The sequence below is a fragment of the Triturus cristatus genome, chromosome 7 (assembly GCF_964204655.1).
Source record: "Triturus cristatus chromosome 7, aTriCri1.1, whole genome shotgun sequence".
Classification (NCBI taxonomy): domain Eukaryota; kingdom Metazoa; phylum Chordata; class Amphibia; order Caudata; family Salamandridae; genus Triturus; species Triturus cristatus.
Genome location: NC_140590.1, coordinates 1,346,249,110 through 1,346,270,225, shown reverse-complemented (window position 1 = coordinate 1,346,270,225; position 21,116 = coordinate 1,346,249,110). Strand labels below are relative to the sequence as shown.

The following is a 21,116-nucleotide window of genomic DNA, read 5'->3' as shown; positions in this document are numbered from 1 at the left end:
AATTAATCATGGCCTTTACGGGCCCGCCTTGAACCCGGCATTTGAGATGGATAAGATGCTCCTGCCCGGTGGCGATTACAATCGAGCGCTCTACGCGGGCGCGCCCGACTCCCGTTTGACGGGACCGACGCGTGTCATGGTGCGTGTCTGGCACGCGGCTAATGCAGCTATGGGGTGGAAGGACCGTTTGACCCGGGCGTCACCGCTGTATGCGTCTGAGAGGTTGGGCTCCCTGTGGACGTCGAAGGGCTTCGAGAAGTGGGACACGATCGGAATCAGCACGGTGGGAGATCTCTGGACGAGGGGGGGATTCAAAACTTTTGAGACGCTGCAGGCGGAGTTCCAGCTGCAGGGCAGTGAGTACTTTCGGTACCTACAGGTCCGCCATGCGCTGGGCTCCGTCTTTCTGGATGTCGCATCCATTCCGGAGTCTTCCCCCCTGGAGGACAGAGTCCTAGATGGCCATGTCCCGGACAGCACGATCTCCCTCATATACAAAAAACTGATCAACGATAGATCGTGCCTGCTGACTAATCTCCGCGAGGCTTGGGTTGCCGACGGGCTGGAGCTGGACGATGAGGATTGGATTTCCGCGGTGGCCTCTCCGAAAGAGGTGGCCATCCCGGCTCGCCTTCGTTTCGTCCAGCTCAAGATCCTTCACCGGGTTTACGTGACGGGGCCAAGGCTTCTGCGTATGGGTTTTACTGGTGACGGAATGTGTAAGCGTGGCTGTGGTGCGTTGGCGACTTTCATGCATATACTGTGGGAGTGCCCGAAGGTGGAGCGATTCTGGCGTGGTGTGCATGAGGTCCTGCGTGTGGTGACGCGTGTTGCGCTGCTGCCTGAAGCGAGGAGATGCTTGCTGAATGTATGGGAACCGAATGACTATTCGGTCCCGCAGACGCGGTGGGTGACTCTGGGATACATGATAGCCAAGCGCGACATTGCTCAATTGTGGGGATCCCAGAGGCCCCCTGCGGTGTCGGCCTGGAAAGAGCATATGGATTGGTGTATGTTTCGTGAAAAGGTGGTGTATGTGGCGAGAGGTAAGCCTGGGGCGTGGGTGAAACTCTGGGGCCCCTGGAACGCCTACCGCGGGGGTATTTGTGAGCCACCACTGCTACCGGCTGCCTCGCCTGCTCCGTCTCCCTAGACGGCCCCCCTCCCTCAGCCGCGGGCGCGCGGTCCCCCAGTCCCTGGTCTATTCCCATTCCCCTCTCCAGAGTTCTGCTGCTGGTTTGGGTCCCCCACTTATGGAGCACGTGCTGTTATTTTGGATCGCGGGTTGCCTTGCGGGTGTGGTTTTTTGGTGTTGTTTTGTTTCAAGAAAAGGGAACCGTACTGTGGGCTTGGAGCTGTGTGGCCTGCACCATTGATTACTCCTGTTTCACTGCTCTGCACTGCCTAGAGACTTTTACTGTATGTGTGCAATATGTTTTTGTCATTCTAGCGGCCGGCCGGATGGTTGTAGGCCCATACCTGTAACTTTTACGAACTGCAATAAACGGTTTAAAAAAAAAAAAAAACCCTCAATCACGTCAAGATATGTAGGGGCGGTATATCTTGGTTCTCCGCCTTTAGATACGTGATAGCATCATCATTGGGTTGATTCCATGCATCCTCCACCCGGAGGGAACCACTGAATTCTCCAGCAGTGATCAGGGAAAAAAAATGATAAAATAAAAAAGTGAGGAGTGCTCAAGTGAGTGATAAAAAGGAGTTGTTCCTCATGCTACCTATAAAAAAGTCTTTATTCTGATAGGTGCTGGGGAAACGTTAAAAAAGGTCAAGTTGCAGGTTGGATGTATAATGGACCCTCTGCGACTTTAAACGTGGTGATTGGTCGACATGTTTCAGCTCATGTAAAGCCCAAAGGTCAGGGAGCTTTCTTCAGGACCACAGGTGAATAATGTGAATTGAAATTACAAATAGAAGTTCCAAGGTTGATTCAGATGGACTTCATCAGGACTAATACCTATATACAGAGAAAAACCTTAATGATTCAAAGGGGTAGAGGGGTAAAAAGGTGCCAAGGGAGCTAAAAAATGTGAACAATATAAAAGCAAATATAAATGGCAAGTCTTTATATACTTATTGGTATACATTTTAATCAGCAAGTGAAGTTGCGAACCATCGCTCTTACTTAGGAGAACAAGAAGCAATGACCCTAGGAGACAACGACTGGTGAAAGAAAATTCAACATACATCAGATATTCAGACATACATCTGGAATTCAAAAAGGCATATTGCAGCGGAGGTGGTTAAGACTGCTCGTAATGTATAATGGATGCGTGTTTAATCCGCAAGGAAACTGTTTAGCCATACCAATTGGGAGTTGGGAAAAGACTGGTTCCTTTATTCTAAGGTTTGCAGTTATAAACATGAGAGAGAATCAATAGTGAAGTCAGGCGCGCTATTTAAGAAGAAAAACTTCTTCAAATGTGCCTCTAGTATGGAATTAGCGTACAATATTAACTGAACGGAAAAATACCTGAAAGTTTCAATGTACGAGCTCCGTACGAGGATACAGGCAGCGTTAATACTAAACAAATAAAGACAAGAAAAAACCACACATTACAAGGGGGTTCCCCAGGTTAACGTTACGTGTCTTCCAGAGGCTGTAGATGTGGAGGGCTCCGTACCGCAAAGGTCCGCTACAACTTGTGCTGACTCTAGTTTCCTGTATACACACGTAGGCTGGGGGTGTGTCTTATATAGTGAGTAACGTAGAAACAGTGAAGGGACTAGGGCGGGCCGTGTAGTAGCCTCTTAGTCATGGAATCTCAATGAATTCCTTAACCACACACAATCGGTTAATCACCTCGACCGCAGTAGGTTATGTGTCACTGTCCAAGTATTATTTTTGTTTGATGCTAATGTTGTTTTTCCTGCCTCCCTCCCCGTTTTTTCAATTCCTTTCACAGGCACTGTTTGTTTCAGGCTGGTTTTTAACTCTTGTCCTGATGATGAGCTATGTATCTTGTTATAGATCGAAACGTTGTCGTCTCCTTTAAACAGCCTGCACGTTAAACTCATGTGTTAAAGCAAGTGCATTTCTGTTTAGTTCCTAAAAAGCTTGCCTCTATTATCTGCATTGGCTTTAAGCTTGTTTGTTTTGCCTGAAAAATGTCTATATTTATATGATTGTCCTTAATTGTTGTTTGTTGAAGGATACAGGACTGTGTCCCACTCTATTACGCTCTCTTTGATTTTGAATGACCACGTTTTAAAATATTAAATCTACATGTCCGGATGGACATCTCTTCCTAATGTAGTACTGATTCTGGTCTATATTCATTGTTCTCCTACTTATACATGTTTGAAGGACCAATTGTTTTCATAAATTGTAAAACAGATGGTAGCAGGGATTGGCTCAGGAAAATGTGGTCAATACGGGAATACGTTCTATGGGAATGCGAGAAGAATGAGTAAACCCGCAATGTGGGATTGGCATCCCTCCATATGTCCACCAAACCCATGCGCTGAAGTTGCTTGTTTCCAGTCCAGGGAGGACCTGGCTTGGCAGTTCGGGCTGGACTGTTCCCATGGGGCACAGGGTCAAGACTGATTTGCATATGGCTGGGTTCAAACTGGAATGGCATGGTGATCAAAAAAAACGATGGATTTTGGCCCAGATCTCTGTACTGGGGTGAATGTATGACATTGTTCTGCATTCTGTCCATCAATTGTTGTGTTTGCATTTGTCACCCCGAGTGGGAAGGGTATGCTCAGGCGTGAGTCCCTTGCTCTCCATGCCACTGGAATCAAGCTATCCTGGCTGACGAGGGCTGAAAGCCCGAAACCGGTCCTAGGATGCTTGTTTCCAGTCCAGGGAGGACCTGGCTTGGCAGTTCGGGCTGGACTGTTCCCATGGGGCACAGGGTCAAGACTGATTTGCATATGGCTGGGTTCAAACTGGAATGGCATGGTGAGCAAAAAAACGATGGATTTAGGCCCAGATCTCTGTACTGGGGTGAATGTATGACATTGTTCTGCATTCTGTCCATCAATTGTTGTGTTTGCATTTGTCACCTCGAGTGGGAAGGGTATGCGCAGACGTGAGTCCCTTGCTCTCCATGCCACTGGAATCAAGCTATCCTGGCTGACGAGGGCTGAAAGCCCGAAACCGGTCCTAGGATGCTTGTTTCCAGTCCAGGGAGGACCTGGCTTGGCAGTTCGGGCTGGACTGTTCCCATGGGGCACAGGGTCAAGACTGATTTGCATATGGCTGGGTTCAAACTGGAATGGCATGGTGAGCAAAAAAACGATGGATTTAGGCCCAGATCTCTGTACTGGGGTGAATGTATGACATTGTTCTGCATTCTGTCCATCAATTGTTGTGTTTGCATTTGTCACCCCGAGTGGGAAGGGTATGCTCAGATGTGAGTCCCTTGCTCTCCATGCCACTGGAATCAAGCTATCCTGGCTGACGAGGGCTGAAAGCCCGAAACCGGTCCTAGGATGCTTGTTTCCAGTCCAGGGAGGACCTGGCTTGGCAGTTCGGGCTGGACTGTTCCCATGGGGCACAGGGTCAAGACTGATTTGCATATGGCTGGGTTCAAACTGGAATGGCATGGTGAGCAAAAAAACGATGGATTTAGGCCCAGATCTCTGTACTGGGGTGAATGTATGACATTGTTCTGCATTCTGTCCATCAATTGTTGTGTTTGCATTTGTCACCCCGAGTGGGAAGGGTATGCTCAGACGTGAGTCCCTTGCTCTCCATGCCACTGGAATCAAGCTATCCTGGCTGACGAGGGCTGAAAGCCCGAAACCGGTCCTAGGATGCTTGTTTCCAGTCCAGGGAGGACCTGGCTTGGCAGTTCGGGCTGGACTGTTCCCATGGGGCACAGGGTCAAGACTGGTTTGCATATGGCTGGGTTCAAACTGGAATGGCATGGTGAGCAAAAAAACGATGGATTTAGGCCCAGATCTCTGTACTGGGGTGAATGTATGACATTGTTCTGCATTCTGTCCATCAATTGTTGTGTTTGCATTTGTCACCCCGAGTGGGAAGGGTATGCTCAGACGTGAGTCCCTTGCTCTCCATGCCACTGGAATCAAGCTATCCTGGCTGACGAGGGCTGAAAGCCCGAAACCGGTCCTAGGATGCCTGTTTCCTGTCCAGGGAGGACCTGGCTTGGCAGTTCGGGCTGGACTGTTCCCATGGGGCACAGGGTCAAGACTGATTTGCATATGGCTGGGTTCAAACTGGAATGGCATGGTGAGCAAAAAAACGATGGATTTAGGCCCAGATCTCTGTACTGGGGTGAATGTATGACATTGTTCTGCATTCTGTCCATAAATTGTTGTGTTTGCATTTGTCACCCCGAGTGGGAAGGGTGTGCTCAGACGTGAGTCCCTTGCTCTCCATGCCACTGGAATCAAGCTATCCTGGCTGACGAGGGCTGAAAGCCCGAAACCGGTCCTAGGATGCTTGTTTCCAGTCCAGGGAGGACCTGGCTTGGCAGTTCGGGCTGGACTGTTCCCATGGGGCACAGGGTCAAGACTGATTTGCATATGGCTGGGTTCAAACTGGAATGGCATGGTGAGCAAAAAAACGATGGATTTAGGCCCAGATCTCTGTACTGGGGTGAATGTATGACATTGTTCTGCATTCTGTCCATCAATTGTTGTGTTTGCATTTGTCACCCCGAGTGGAAAGGGTATGCTCAGACGTGAGTCCCTTGCTCTCCATGCCACTGGAATCAAGCTATCCTGGCTGACGAGGGCTGAAAGCCCGAAACCGGTCCTAGGATGCTTGTTTCCAGTCCAGGGAGGACCTGGCTTGGCAGTTCGGGCTGGACTGTTCCCATGGGGCACAGGGTCAAGACTGATTTGCATATGGCTGGGTTCAAACTGGAATGGTATGGTGAGCAAAAAAACGATGGATTTAGGCCCAGATCTCTGTACTGGGGTGAATGTATGACATTGTTCTGCATTCTGTCCATCAATTGTTGTGTTTGCATTTGTCACCCCGAGTGGGAAGGGTATGCTCAGACGTGAGTCCCTTGCTCTCCATGCCACTGGAATCAAGCTATCCTGGCTGACGAGGGCTGAAAGCCCGAAACCGGTCCTAGGATGCTTGTTTCCAGTCCAGGGAGGACCTGGCTTGGCAGTTCGGGCTGGACTGTTCCCATGGGGCACAGGGTCAAGACTGATTTGCATATGGCTGGGTTCAAACTGGAATGGCATGGTGAGCAAAAAAACGATGGATTTAGGCCCAGATCTCTGTACTGGGGTGAATGTATGACATTGTTCTGCATTCTGTCCATCAATTGTTGTGTTTGCATTTGTCACCCCGAGTGGGAAGGGTATGCTCAGATGTGAGTCCCTTGCTCTCCATGCCACTGGAATCAAGCTATTCTGGCTGACGAGGGCTGAAAGCCCGAAACCGGTCCTAGGATGCTTGTTTCCAGTCCAGGGAGGACCTGGCTTGGCAGTTCGGGCTGGACTGTTCCCATGGGGCACAGGGTCAAGACTCATTTGCATATGGCTGGGTTCAAACTGGAATGGCATGGTGAGCAAAAAAACGATGGATTTAGGCCCAGATCTCTGTACTGGGGTGAATGTATGACATTGTTCTACATTCTGTCCATCAATTGTTGTGTTTGCATTTGTCACCCCGAGTGGGAAGGGTATGCTCAGACGTGAGTCCCTTGCTCTCCATGCCACTGGAATCAAGCTATCCTGGCTGACGAGGGCTGAAAGCCCGAAACCGGTCCTAGGATGCTTGTTTCCAGCCCAGGGAGGACCTGGCTTGGCAGTTCGGGCTGGACTGTTCCCATGGGGCACAGGGTCAAGACTGATTTGCATATGGCTGGGTTCAAACTGGAATGGCATGGTGAGCAAAAAAACGATGGATTTAGGCCCAGATCTCTGTACTGGGGTGAATGTATGACATTGTTCTGCATTCTGTCCATCAATTGTTGTGTTTGAAGTTGTGAGCGCAGCGCCTTACCAAATGCCCCCCCTGGAGCCCTGTGTGAGTGTGACGTGTCCCTGTCCAAATCCTAGACTAAATTGAAGTCCCCCAAAAGCAGTATATCCCCCTGGGCAAAATCCTCTAAAGTCGTAAGGAAGGAAAGGATGAAATCCTGTTGACCCGTGTTAGATGCATAGAGCGCTGCAAATGTACATGGCGTCCTCGAAGATCCCCCCTAACCATAATGTACCTCCCGCTTTTGTCCATTTTAGTGTCCTGAGCTTGAAAGGGAACCCCTGCATGAAATAACAGTGCCACCCAGTTTTGTTTTGAGCAATGTGAGGATCTAAATATGTGGGGATAAGCCTTATGGCGTAGTCACTGATCTTCGGATTTTTTGAGGTGTGTTTCCTGAAGAGTTACTATTTGGACATTGTGGTCAAGCATGTACTTCTAAAATCGCTGGCGCTTGTTGGGGGAATTCAGCCCCCGAGCATTCCAAGAAACCACTCTAACCGCCATGTGTGCTTAAAGAAGATTGTTGCCCTAGAGGCAGAGGCCCCCGCCGACAAGACCTATTTGAGACCCACCCCCCGTTCCTGCCCATAACCAATAAAAATAAGGGCACCATGACATCTAACCAAAGGTAAAAACCTCAACAAATATTTAAAATGAGTGCGTGGAGTCCCCCTCCTAGAGGGGAATCCCAAAACCAGGATACACTCTAGGAACATTACCACTTCCCATCCCCCAGCCCTTGTCATAGCAAAAATCAAGGCATTCCCCCAAACTGAGTATTTGTTAACAGAGACACTTAGAACTGTGCAGCGAGTAAACTCGACGATGTCCCATGCGAACAACTCCAGCTTGCAGTATTGAACCGGCCCCGGCTACCACCATCCATCCCCCCAATACCTCCCACCGCCGTGTGGATGTGGATCACTCCCCAACCTGACATCACAATTACAGTTAGCTCACGTGTTGAGCATGTCAGGCGTCAGGAATAAAGGCTCAAGTGACGTCCGGGCACCCATGTCCCATCCAAATGCGGAAGATACAAGTCCTCCACTCCATCCAGATCTCCAAAACTCCCAACCTGTCCTACTCTTGAGTATAGGAGAGAGGTAAGTGAAAACAGCCCTCTCAGGGCAGCCGTAACTTCCGTCAAAGGGATGCCCGGGCAGCCATCACTCCGACAATACCAGGCGATGGGGATCTCACTGCTCTCTCAAACAGTGGACTCATTCTGGAGCTTTTGTATGTTTCCTGCCCATTCTGCGCCATTGTCCGCCGTTGCGTCGATCCAGTCGGCCTTCCCCTTCGGGATCCGATGAAGTTTTGGAAAGTTCCAGACCCAGCAAATCCACCACCTCCGTAAGTTCCATGCAATGTTGCTACTTGTTTTGCCACAGGAAGGCTATCCCAAAGTTGTATGTCCATCGGTACCTGATGTTCTTCTCTCTTAGATGTTCAGTGACAGGTCGGAACTGCTGGCGACACATAAGAGTGGCCTGAGCTACATCCTGGTAGAGGGTACACGTGGTGTTTTGGAAGGTAAGTGTGTCGGAGGCCCTAGCATTTTGCAGGACTAATTCTTTTATCTTCAATTAACTAAACTTAGCCAGGACATCCCGTGGGCGACGGTTCTCCCCTGGTAGGTGCGGGCCAACTCTTATGTACTCTCTCCAGCCGGACCTCCGGGCCATCCTCTCCGAGGGCAGGAGAGAAGAGGCCCACCATGAACGCCTCCAAGTCTGGTCTCTCGTAATCCTCCTTCAGGCCCCGGACTCTTATATTGTCGCGGCGAGAGCGATTTTCCAAATCTTCGCATTTGAGTAGTGAATCACGTAGTTGCCTATGTAGGTCGGCTGTGCTTTCTTCCAGAGATTTAATCTTACCCACCACCTCCTGTTGTTGTGCTTCCAGATCGAGTGTACGTGTACCCACAGAGTCTACATCTGCTTGGACATTCACTAGTTTCTCATGCACCTCTGCACGTAAGGTTTCAAAGGAGGCTTCCATGTCTGCCTTGATCTCTGCCCGTAGCTCAGTGCGCAGCTCTTATTTGAAGTCGCGTAGGGAAGACAAGAGATCTTCTCGGGTCAACGCCATGGTCGCTCCCTCCTCCGTCGTCCCCCTACCAGCAGACGTGAAGTATTTGGAAACTCTGTTATTGAGGTTTTTCTTGGGTGGTATAGGGGGCCCTCTGCTCGGTCAGCGTTCGGCCGCCCCTCAGGTAAGTGGAATCTGCCCCTTCCCAGTAACCGCTAGCAGGGACCTCCTCGCTCGCTCCTCCACTCTTGGTACCACACTACTCCTCCGCTCCAGGTGCCATGCCACGTCCGCTTCCTGCGCTCCTCCTTTTTATCCTTACTTCCAAGCGCCTCGTATGGGTCACAAACCAGCAAAGGAAGGTTTCCTGGCAGCCATGTTAGGGTCAGGCAGCCTACTCTATGCAGCTTCAGTGCGGATCATCTGTCTCCTTCGTATGGCTTCCTTGTCTCAATATAGTTCCGATTTAAATTCAGCCTCGTGGGGAGAGAGGCATGCAACTCCTCTAAAGATACCCCTGGGGCACCGCCAAAAACCCAAGGGCATTGCAGACTCACTTTGTGTAGATTGGGACTGTCTTGCCGGACCCAGCACCGCTTGGCAGCCAGTTGATCACGAAGCTGGAGCAGTAATGCATCCGCATGCAAGGCGGCAGTCATAAGCAGAGCCGCCAAAGCTGGCCGTTCGCGATCCTATTGCTGCAGCCGCCCGCCATTTTGTGGAGCTCCACATCAAGCCCAGGGCGGTCCCGCGTACCTCTGCAGGCTGTCACCGGAGGTTACTGGGGACCAAAGGCATGTAGACGTGCTCCCTCGCGAGCGCCGGCGGCAAGGTCTTCCGGTATACAGCCGCTACAGGCTGCTGTGGGAGCTCGTCAACCTTGCACTCTCACTCTCAGAGCCCGGGTCTAAACCGAGCACTCACCGGGGTCCCAAACGTTGCCGATTAGTCCCCTGTGGTCAGCGCTACTTCAGCATTCCGGAGCGGCGTCTGCCAAGCCGGTAAGCTGCCTTTTTGCCTCTCGATCAGCAGGGCCTGGGAAGGAGCCGATGGGAATCACGTCCGATCAGCCATGATTGTCGGCCACGCCCCCGGGCCATCATTTTAAACAGAACTGCCCTACTCATAAGGGAGACCTGGAGGCGCCGCCAATAGGCCACATCCCCCCGCAGCCTTTAAAGCTGGGCATAGACGTTCCGGGCCATGAAGTCTTCTTTTCTGGTGATCCAGATACAGAGCTATTTGAACTCCTCTCGATGGACCAGGGCGCGCAGGTGAACATGAGAACCGGAGCCCCACCCGCTAGGGAATACACCAGGGACTTATCCCAATTTATATGGTAACCTGAGTAGCTGCCAAAAAGAAACAATATGTGAATAAGCCTGTGGAAAGTCTGGCGGGGCGTTTGTGCGTATAACAAAATGTTGTCCGCGTATAGGGAGATGCCCTCTTCCCAGCCGGCCCGCACATCTATACGCCGTACAAGCAGGTCCCCCCGTCCCAGGCTGCCAGTGGTTCCAGCGCGAAGAGCAGAGGGGAGAGTGGGCAGCCGTGTCTCGTACCCCTATATAGCCGAAAGGGTCTAGAGACTCTCCCATTTACTTGGACCCTTGCCATTGGTTCACAGTAAAAGAATTTGACCCACTTGCAGAACTTTGGTCTGAATCCCAGCCTAGTAAGGACCACGAAAAGGTATGGCCATTCAATACTATCAAGTGCCATTCGATACTATCAAGTGCCATTCGCGCGCGAAGCGACAGTAGTGCAGCTGCCTCAGTTGGCCGGACTGCTGCCGCCCACATCACACCATATGGGCGGCATAGATTCAGCCTGGTACTTCTGTGTGGTATCAGGATGGACTTTGGTCAACACCACCAGGCCTAATTGATGGGCTGACACCTTTGCCAGTACCTTCACTTTGAAATTGAGCAGCAAAATTGGCCTATAGGAACTACATAGTTGAGGGGGCCTTCCTTTCTTCGGAATGACAACAATAGTTGCCATCTTCAAATCTTCAGTAAATCTTCCGGCAGCCGTCCCTCATCTTGTGCGGCCTCGGACATGTTGAGCATTGGCTGAGCCACTCCCTGTGCCACACACTTATATAATTCTATGGGCAGGCCGTTGGGCCCGCTGCCTTTCCAGATTGTACATCTCGAATAGCCCCTACAATTTTTCTGTCATCAGGTCTTGATCAATTACCTCATTGGCCTCCCCTAACAGTGTTGTAAGGGGAATATCATTGAGCAGCTCTGGGCTGTCGTCTCTCAACCGGCTAGAGACTGATTGGTATATTTCCTCGTAGTAGGTTGCAAAGGCCCCTGCTATTTCCGCTCCTGTCTTCCTTGGGGGGGTCACCTGGGTCACAAAGCTCTAAGACCCAACTTCGGCCCTTGTCTCTCCTCTCTAGCCATGCTATCATCTTATTGGCTTTGGCGCCCAGATCGTATACGTGTCTTTGCGTGGCTATTGCGTGTGCACAGGCTGCTTCTTCCTCCAAATCCCTAATCCCTCTCTGTTTCAATTGCAGTTTGTGTTTCAACACCGAGTCTGTCACCCCTCCCTTCCCCAGTTGCATCTCCATGTCAATTATTTCTTGTTCTAACTTGTCGCATGGGGAACGTCGCTCCTTTCCCTTTCCCCCAGCCATCGTCTGTACTTACCCCCTCGCTACCACTTTATACATTTTGGTAGTACACCGACCCCATGTTTTCATCAAAGTATTGTTGTGTATATTCCCGGAATCCGTCCTGAAACTCCTGGTCTCGGAAGTGCCATGGATCCACCCACGGCAGGAGTGTGTGGTCCCGGATGGGGCCTTGTAGAAAGGGTAATGTGTTCTTGACAAGGACTGCCACCCCCCTGGACCCAGTTGTGAATCCTGTATGGGCTAAGAGCATGTACCCAAACCTATTTAGTGCCAAATATTTGTTGCCATTCAAAAGCATCTCCTGCAGGAGAACTATGTAAGGGGAGTGCCTGTGTAGGTAATGCAGGACCATAGTGCATTTCATTTTGTCCCCCAGGCCGTTGACGTTCCACGTCATAATCTGCAGGGGCTTTTTAGATGGTGTAATTGTAACCATTTTGTTGTAAGTTTCGTTCTCACCAACTTCTGCCTGGTTTCCCCCTCCTCACGCCCCCTGTCACTATAGATTCAGATGTTACATGTGTTAGTTGGTGGTGGCTCAGAAGCTAAAACATAGACAATATGCAATTGGTACAACATAATAACACACAAGTAAACGTCCCCACTGAACACCCCCCGCCCTGCTACCCTGCACCGTAGGAATAGCTGCCACGATGGCCCAGTCTCCTCTTTCTCATGTCACCCCGTCTCACCTCCGTCTGAGCCCGCTTGCCGGGGCACCGTGTATTTGTCCAGTTTATTGGATTGGATGGGGGGAGGTCACTTTGGGTGCATATTCGGCAGCACTCTAATGGGCTATCTTTTGTATTGCTGTACCCCGCCCCCTGTTGAGGGCCGCAGCCGGCTGTGTAGATCAAGCCGCCGTCAGGGCGGCGCAGCAGAGGAACCTCCAGTGTACTCCTCTTAGGCTCTTGTTCACCACTCCACTCTGGACGCTTCAGAGCACTCTCAAGACCTATATTGCCCACCTAGCTCTGTTCAGTGACTTCACTATGTCGCACTGCCCTGTCCCGTGCTTGCCGGCTAGCACTATTTCTGACTTTCCTAAGATCAAGCAAGCCAAGTCCTGTATTATTGGCTGGTTCCCACTCTTCGGTGTTGTTCCGACAGCATTTTGGCCCGTTATGGAGCCACTATACGTCCACTGTGCCCATGTACCAGCGGTTCAAGAGCTGGCAATTAATTACCAGGCCGGAGCGCAGTCTCTACTCTTATTGTGCCCCCACCTCTCTGGACGCCCTCAGGGCACTTTCCCGGAGGTGCAGGCCTTCCCACTCGTGCTCCAGGTTCCCCCGCTGGGATCCTCAGTGCCGCTTCTTCCGCCCAGCCCCCCCCCCTCCCCCCCTCCCCGCCCACCTCCAGGTCGTTCGGCAGCAGCTCACCATCCCAGCCGCTGCTCTCCTCTTAGCGCCAACGGGCCCAGCAGGTGCTCACTATTGGGTACAGGAGGATGAGGGGGAGGGCGTCCAAGAGACTTCGGTGGGTACCCTGCTCGTGGCCTCCCCTGCTGGCCTCAGGGCCCGATCGGCACCATTTCACGCCGGGGATGCCCACCCTTAGCCATCTCTGCTCAGCCTTACTTTCAGCACTGTGGAGCTGGTCTCCAGCAATGTCCCGTGTCGGCACAGGCCCAAGTCGCTTTGGTCGCCTCTGGGCGGGTCCTCCCCACCACAACAGCTCCCTAGCCGCTGCTCACTTTACTGAACTCCCGCTCCGCTGTAGGAGTCAGAGCAAGGTGGATTCATTCGGATTTTGGAAGGAGGTACAGAGGGCCGCCGTGGAGCTCTTTAGTTACACAGTCATTTTGGCTGGTGCCAAGCCACGCCTCCCTCGTATTTCACAATTTTGAACTGCGTTGTATGTTGTCATCTTGTACATTCTGTATGCACTTTATTATGATTTCTGGAACGCTATTTTATAGATTCATAAATGATTCACTTTATATTTTTACTTTTAAGATTTTATTTAAATTTGAATGAAGCTTTTTTAAACAAACTGGTCATGTTGGAAGTATGATCGACTACTGGGGTTCAAAAGGCATCAGTGTATGACTCAGGGTTAAACTGCATGAGCAGCATCCTGGGGGACATGCTGAGAAGAAGTGATGATGAAAAGAAAGTCGAAGGGTGCAGTGAGTTCAGAGGAGGCATTCAGGCAGTGTGCTTTCTGTAAAGGACCTGAGCTCCTGATGTTAGGTGTTGAGCCCACCTAGTGAGTCCTTGGGCTGCCTTACGAATCCTAAAATCCATGGCTCAGACCCTAAAGGGACATTTGCCTTGTGGCTCCTGTGCAGTTTGCCCTTACACTAGGTGACACATGAGATTGATCTCGGCCTGAAAACGCCGTGGAAGTTGAATAAACACACAAATTGTAACACTGAGGGAGTGATCTATCTACTGAGATGTCCTTGCAATTTCAATTATGTAGGAATGTCTACCCACAAGGCAAAACTGAGGATCACAGAGCATCGTAGTGCTATAAGATGCCAGAAAACAAACACCAAACTCACCAGGCACGTCACAGATCAGGGTCAAACAGACAATGACATCTTCTGGTTAATATTAGATAAGCCACACTATACAGCCACTATGGGTTCACAAGAAACTGTACTCTTCCATAGAGAACAACGCTGGGTGTTTAGGCTAAAGAGTGTCAAGATAGGGCTCAACGATGAGATTCCTTGGTCCAACCTAGCTAGATAACCTGACTGACCTAAGCTCTTTACACTGAGATGTTCTCTTAGCAATAGGACATTGACATCCAACGCCTAGTCATATACCTCGTGGTCAGAATGCAACATGTCTAGAGGCATTTGCACCACATGTTGATTTTAATCACCCTTTCTGATTTACACGCAACCTTATGTACATAGATGGCAATAGTAATGAGTACACTCTGGTCTAAGGACTTTAGCACTTTCTATGTTTTATCTTGAATTGCCTTCATCCATGATCTCACATAATGGTAGTGATAATGAGATTCTAACAACCAGTAGTCGGGTCTAGAGGACTTTGAGATCCGTAGTTGCAAAATCGGTATTTTATAATTTGATTGTTACTGGTAGTAGCTGAGCAACATAACAAACACAATTCCAATGTATCCCGGCCACCTCGTGTTTCTGTTAAGGTCATTTCTTCTACAAAGGTCACATTTCCATTTTTACTTTTTTCTATAGACCCCCCTTTTTTGCCTAACAATCAAGGGTTTCCTTTTCAGAACATTGATTCCAAACGGAATCTAAATCTGTACATTACATTGATCATGTGTCAGTAGCCAGGTCTATTTAGTTCTTGACTGCACAGGAGCAGAACGAAGCCTAATTCCCTAATGCCCCTTTCGGAACATTGCTGTCAGGTTCTTAATAATCCTTCACAGGTAAGTACCAAGGGGAGAAAAAGGATAAGAAGAGACTGCCAAGGTTCAGAATTCTGCCTGCGCTGCTGCGTCTTCTTCTTCGTCTTGACGTAGACTGAAAACAATTTACAATTCTCAATAATACTTAATTTTTAATCTTAATGCATACAAGTTAGCGTATAGATAACTGTTTTACCAGATTAACCTTTGGCCTTTGCTTTTCTTCTGAATTGATCTGTTAGGTGTTGCTGTAGTGATGATGTGGAAGGATACTTGAATGCTGTAACTTCTTCTCTTGCAGGAAGAAGAGAAGAGAACTTCCTGCAATACTTCACCAAGAGAAATTCAGGTAAATGCTTGAATGAGAAGTACTACTTTTACTGACTGATTCCTAACTATACCTTTTGATAGCTTATGTGATCAGTAGTTGTTTTTCAGAAAGGAAAGGAAGATAGTTCTTAGCCAAGTACCCAAGAAAACAACTGGTCTCTAAGTATTAATTTTATGTTTCCTGTCTGCGATTTTTTAAGTCACTTAATCCTTTTAGTGAAAGTCTAAAATCGCTTCAAACTCCGGGACCTACGAGCTCGTAATGATTAATTACCTTGAGACAAGGCTATAATTATCGGGTAATGCAGCGAGAAGAAAGGCTTAGCCCGCATTGAACTCAGCCCCTGAAATGCGATGACTGTGACTTTAAGAAGATTTCAAATATAAGAAAAAATGCGTCGAAAGAAAAGGTTTTCACCCGCAATGACTTCAGCGTCAGAAACGCGCTGACTGAAACACTGTTCTCCTCAGGCATGCGCCGAACGAGGAAACCAATTAGGTTCCGGCATGCGTAGGGAGAGAGAGTCACTAACCTGTCACCCAAGGAGTCACTGGAACAACGGAAACCGTCGGGAGATAAACGACGACAAAGACGTAACTACCCTGATTAGCTGAACTCAACGGAGCCTCAAAGGGAAGCAGCTACCTCAGGAGAGACTCTGGTGAAGTGCGCAATAGAATGTTGGAGTGCGCTTCACCAAGCCAGGAAAACTTAAGGAACACTAGACTGCTGCACTGCGGGCGGATTGGCGGCCATATTGGAAGTCCAGCGCCACCAACATGCCAGCCAACTGAGACCACAGCAAGATCACAAGCCTTACCGGTAAGAACGTAGGGTAGAAACAATGGCCGCTGTAGGGTCACGAGGAGGAAACCTCCTGTGAACCCTGACAGTACACCCTCCCAACGGGGTTTCATCCAGTCGTGGTTTTGTAGGGAATTCGGTGTGAAAGGCACTGACTAAACGTGGAGCATGTACGTCGGTACTTTTCTCCCAGGATCTGTCATCAGGTCCATAACCTTTCCAGTCAACAAGGTAATAAATGTCATCATTGACCTTTTTAGAATCTAAGATTCTTTTGACCTCATATTCAATTGCGCCATCAGCTTTTTGTCTTAACACTGGTTGAACCTTTTTAAGCAAGGAAATATGAAAGACCGGATGTATCTTTGTGGTTTCAGGGAGAGTTAAATGGTAAGTAACTGGGTTAATGATTTTTTCAACGGGATATGGACCCACGAAACGTGGTTGAAACTTACGGTCACCCTTGAGTTTTAGATTTTTAGTGCTGAGTCAGACCTGGTCTCCTATTTGGAGAGTGTTTTTTTTTTTCCTCTTTAGATCAGCAAAGTGTTTATAGCGGTCCTTAGCTAATATCAAATTCTGCGTGGCTGCCTGGTGAACCTTAGTTATGTGTTGAGCGATTTCCTGAGTTGCTGGAACTTTACACTGCCAAATTCTATTTGGGAATTAGGATGTCTGCCGAAATTCATGAAAAAAGGAGAGTAACTGTTGGGCGTTATTGTGAGCGAACTCAGCTGTCAACAGGTATTCGGGCCAATCACCTTCCTCATCAAGTAAATAAAGCCTGAGATATTGCTCTAATTCTTGGTTTGCTCTCTCTGTTTGCCCGTAAGTTTCCGGATGGAAACTTGTGGAGTAACAGTGGTCTATATTCAATCCCTTGGTGTAAGCCTTCCAAAAACGTGCCAATAATTGAAAGCCTCTATCAGTAATTACAATTTTAGGAACACCATGGAGTCTGATTACATTCTGGTTTAAGAGTTGGGACAGCTGTTTCGCTGTGGGTATGCCCTTGAAGGGCACAAAGTGTGTCATTTTACGTAAGGCGTCAACACAAACTAAAATGGTATCAAAACCAAAGGACGATGGTAAATCTACAGTTAGGTCTAAAGAGACTGTGTGCCAAGGATACGGGGGAGTGGGTTATGGTTGCAACAGTCCTTTAGAGGCCTACCTGTCCGACTTTCCCCGTGCACAGATCTCACATCCTAATACATACTGGTGTATGTCCCGACTCTTGTGAGGCCGCCAAAACTTTCGTTTGATCAGGTCTTCTGTCTTTTGTACTCCTTTATGGCCTGCCAACGGGTGGTCGTGACACTCGTACATAGCCTGAGTTTGAAGATCTTTAGTGGGCAAAAACAATGCTTTTCCTTGATAGGGCAAACCATCTTGGACGATTCTCTGAGAGTCCTCGGCCACCCAGTCTACAATTTCTGTTTCATTCAGTGAGTACCCGAATTTGCTCTTCCAAAGGTGCTTGGGAAATGGCTGCTAGAATTTTGTCTTCGGGAATTATCTGTTGGTTTTCGATGGATTTCTTTAGGTTTTCTGTATCTAACCTAGACAATGCGTCAGATTTACCATTCTTTGAACCTGGTCTGTAGGTTATAACAAAGTCATAATCCGCGAAATAAAGTGACCATCGAAGTTGTCGGGGTTCGGGTTCGGGCTGATCTTAAAAACTTCAGGTTTCTGTGGTCAGTGAAGACAGTTACTTGTGTGTTTTGCACCCATTAAATAGTGTCTCCAATCCTTAAAGGTGTCTTTGATGGCCAAGAGTTCCTTTTCCGTGATGGTGTAGTTGCATTTAGCTGGATTGAATAGTGTCTCCAATCCTTAAAGGCGTCTTTGATGGCCAAAAGTTATTTTTCCGTGATGTTGTAGTTGCATTCAGCTGGATTGAGTTTACGAGAACGGTAAGCTACCGGATGCAACTGACTAGTTTCCTTATGTCGCTGAGAAAGTATACCCCCGATGGCCATGTCTGTTTCAAGGTAAAAGGGTTCGTTAGGATTTACATGAAGTAATATTGGCACAGAGGTAAAGCTTTTCTTTAGCAAATTGAAGGTTTCTTCGGCTTCCTCTGACCATTTGAAGGTCACTTCTTTTTTCAACAACCATGTCAAATGCAAGATTTTCTGAGAGAACTCATGTATAAATCTTCTATGGAAGTTTGCGAAGCCGATGAAACTTTGAACTTCCTTGACTGTTGTTGGGGATTTCCATTCAGTTACCGCTTTCACCTTCTGTTCGTCCATTGTTATTGCAGAGGGAGACAATACGAATCCTAGAAAACTCTCCTGTGTTGGTGTTGAATAGACACTTCTCCAGCTTTGCATACTGAGAGTTTTCCCTCAAGCGTTGTAACACTGCTCGAACTTGTACACAATGTTCTTCCTCTGAGTTAGAGTAGATCAGGATATTGTCAATGTATACAATTGCACACTTGTCGACAAAGTCACTTAAAACATAATTAATTAAATATTGGAACGCTGCTGGAGCATTACACAGACTGTACGGCATCACAAGGTATTCATAGAGTCCGTATTTGGTTCTAAAGGCCATCTTCCACTCGTCACCTTCCTGAAGTTTGACTAAATGATATGCTCCTCGCAGGTCCAATCTGGTATAAATTTTCACTTCCTTCACTTGGTCTAAGAGTACTGAAATGAGGGGCAAGGGGTAACGATTCTTGACTGTTATCCTGTTTATTGCCCTATAGTCTATGCAAGTCCTGAGATCTCCTCCCTTCTTCTGCACAAAGAAGAGAGGAAAGAGACTGGAGACTGAGATGGCCTGATAAAACCGTTCTCAAGGTGTTTCTTTAAATACTCCTTTAAATGTAGATTTTCCTTCTCAGTCAGAGCGTAGATGCGACTGCATGGCAAATTTGCCCCTGCCTCCAGATCAATCTTGCAGTCGTAAGACCTGTGTGGTGGCAACTTCTCGGCCTTGACTTCGTCGAATACGTCAGCAAAATCTTGATATTCTACTGGAATTTCGGTTGTCTGTATGACACACACATATACTTCATTCTTACAAAGCTGAGCAGCCCTGCATGGTTCGGACTGGGTGTCTCTCTCCACAAAACAATGTTTCTTGCAATATTCAGAATTTAACTGGACTGTTCGAGCTCCCCAATCAATGGATGGATTATGCTCCGTTAGCCAAGAAAGCCCCAAAATCAATTGAAATTGCGGGTCATCAATTAAATTGAACTGTAGAACTTCTCAATGGCCTTCTGTAGTAATCATTAATACTGGTTCCGTGTGGCTTGTTATAGGTCCGGACGTTAAGTTGGTTCCATCTACCACTCGTACAACTTCGCTTCTTTCTTTTCTGATGGCTTGTAAACCAATGTGTGTGGCGAACTTCAGATCGCAGAAGTTTCCGGTTGCCCCAGAGTCAAGCATAACTGCGATGTTCTCCAAAACCACATTCCGAAATTGTAACGTCATGGTCAAAATTAAAATGAGGAGAGGATACTTGCCGGGTATTCGACAATTGATGATTCATTGGAGTTGTTTCTCCGCTCGCATCCGCCAGTCCAACTCCATTTACTGGTGGTGCTGCAAGTTTTCCTTTTCCTTTATTGGAGTCTTTGGTCTCTTTTGACAATTCTTCACAAAATGCCCGCTACTTCCACAATATAAACATAGTTTATTTTGTCGTCTTTTCTCCTTTTCTTCCATGGGTAAAGGACCTCGAATCGCGCTAATTTGCATTGATTCAACTCCAGTGGAATTCTCAATTGTTCGAGAAGTGTCCGACTTGATTCGATCAAAACGCGGGACACTTGGTCGAAATTCTCTCTTTCGTTCGCCTTTTCCGTTCATTCTGCCTATAGTCAATCTCAAAGACCAAATCCACTAGCGCAGAGATCTCAGTAGGACGGTTCGGAATTTGTGCTAGAGCATCTTTTATTTCTTCCTTTAATCCTCTGTAAAATACAGCTGCTCTCTTATTTTCTGGCCAATCCGTTTCCACCACTAGCTTGTTAAATTGGGCCAGATAAGCTACCAGCTCCCGATTACCTTATTTTAACTCTAGTAGTTCGTTGTCCGTAGCCTGTGACACCCTTCTTGTATCGAAAATTCGAAGAAATTCCTTTTTAAAGCTTTCAAAATTGTACAGAATGGGGTCATCGTTAGTCACTAAGGGCATGGACCAGGAGGCAGCATCGCCACTGAGATAAGATAAGACGAATGCCACACGAGATTGAGCATCGGGGAAAATCGGTGTGCGGCACATAAAGTGAAGAGAACATTGTGTCAGAAAAATTTGCGCCTTTTGGGGATCTCCATTAAATCGCTCTGGAGGGGCTAGGGGAATTACAGGTGACAAGGAGTGGATAACCTGAGTGGGAGCAAAAGTTAAGGAACTCGTGCTAGGTCTTTGGTTTTCAAGTGTTGCTGCCTTTTGACTAGTCCCAGAAATGGATTCCCCCAGTCTACTAGCTAGTTCAGTAGTTTCCCTCCTAGAGCTGATTATTTCTTGCCTTAGAATTTTATTTTCTTCTCTGACTGTTTCTAAATCTCTTTGGATGTTTCCAAGAATCTCACCTAAATTTTTTAAATCAAACTCTTCAGCCATTCTGCTGGGGTGCTAGTATCAACGTGGGCACTTCACTCTGTCAGAACCAAGTTTTCTTTAGTTCTTGACTGCACAGGAGCAGAACGAAGCCTAATTCCCAATGTCCCTTTCGGGACGATCCTGTCTGGTTCTTAATAATCCTTCACAGGTAAGTACCAAGGGGGGAAAGGGGATGGGGATAAGAAGAAACTGCCAAGGTTCAGAATTCTGCCTGCGCTTCTTCGTCTTGACGTAGACTGAAAACAATTTACAATTCTCAATAATACTTAATTTTTTATCTTAATGTATACAAGTCAGTGTATAGATAACTGTCTTACCAGATTAACCTTTGGCCTTTGCTTCTATTCTGAATTGATCAGTTAGGTGTTGCTGTAGTGATGATGTAGAAAGATACTTGATTGTTG

At 48.0% G+C, this 21,116-nt stretch overlaps 1 protein-coding gene across 1 annotated transcript in view; it reads left to right on the top strand.

The window, feature by feature from the left end:
• Positions 1–9,035: 9,035 nt before the first annotated feature.
• LOC146812034 (uncharacterized) overlaps positions 9,036–21,116 on the top strand; it is a 95,959-nt gene continuing 83,878 nt past the window's right edge. The window contains exons 1-2 of the mRNA XM_085615120.1: positions 9,036–9,161; positions 15,283–15,330. Of these exons, the coding sequence (XP_085471246.1) occupies positions 9,036–9,161; positions 15,283–15,330 (174 nt within the window). The remainder of the gene's footprint in view (positions 9,162–15,282; positions 15,331–21,116) is intronic.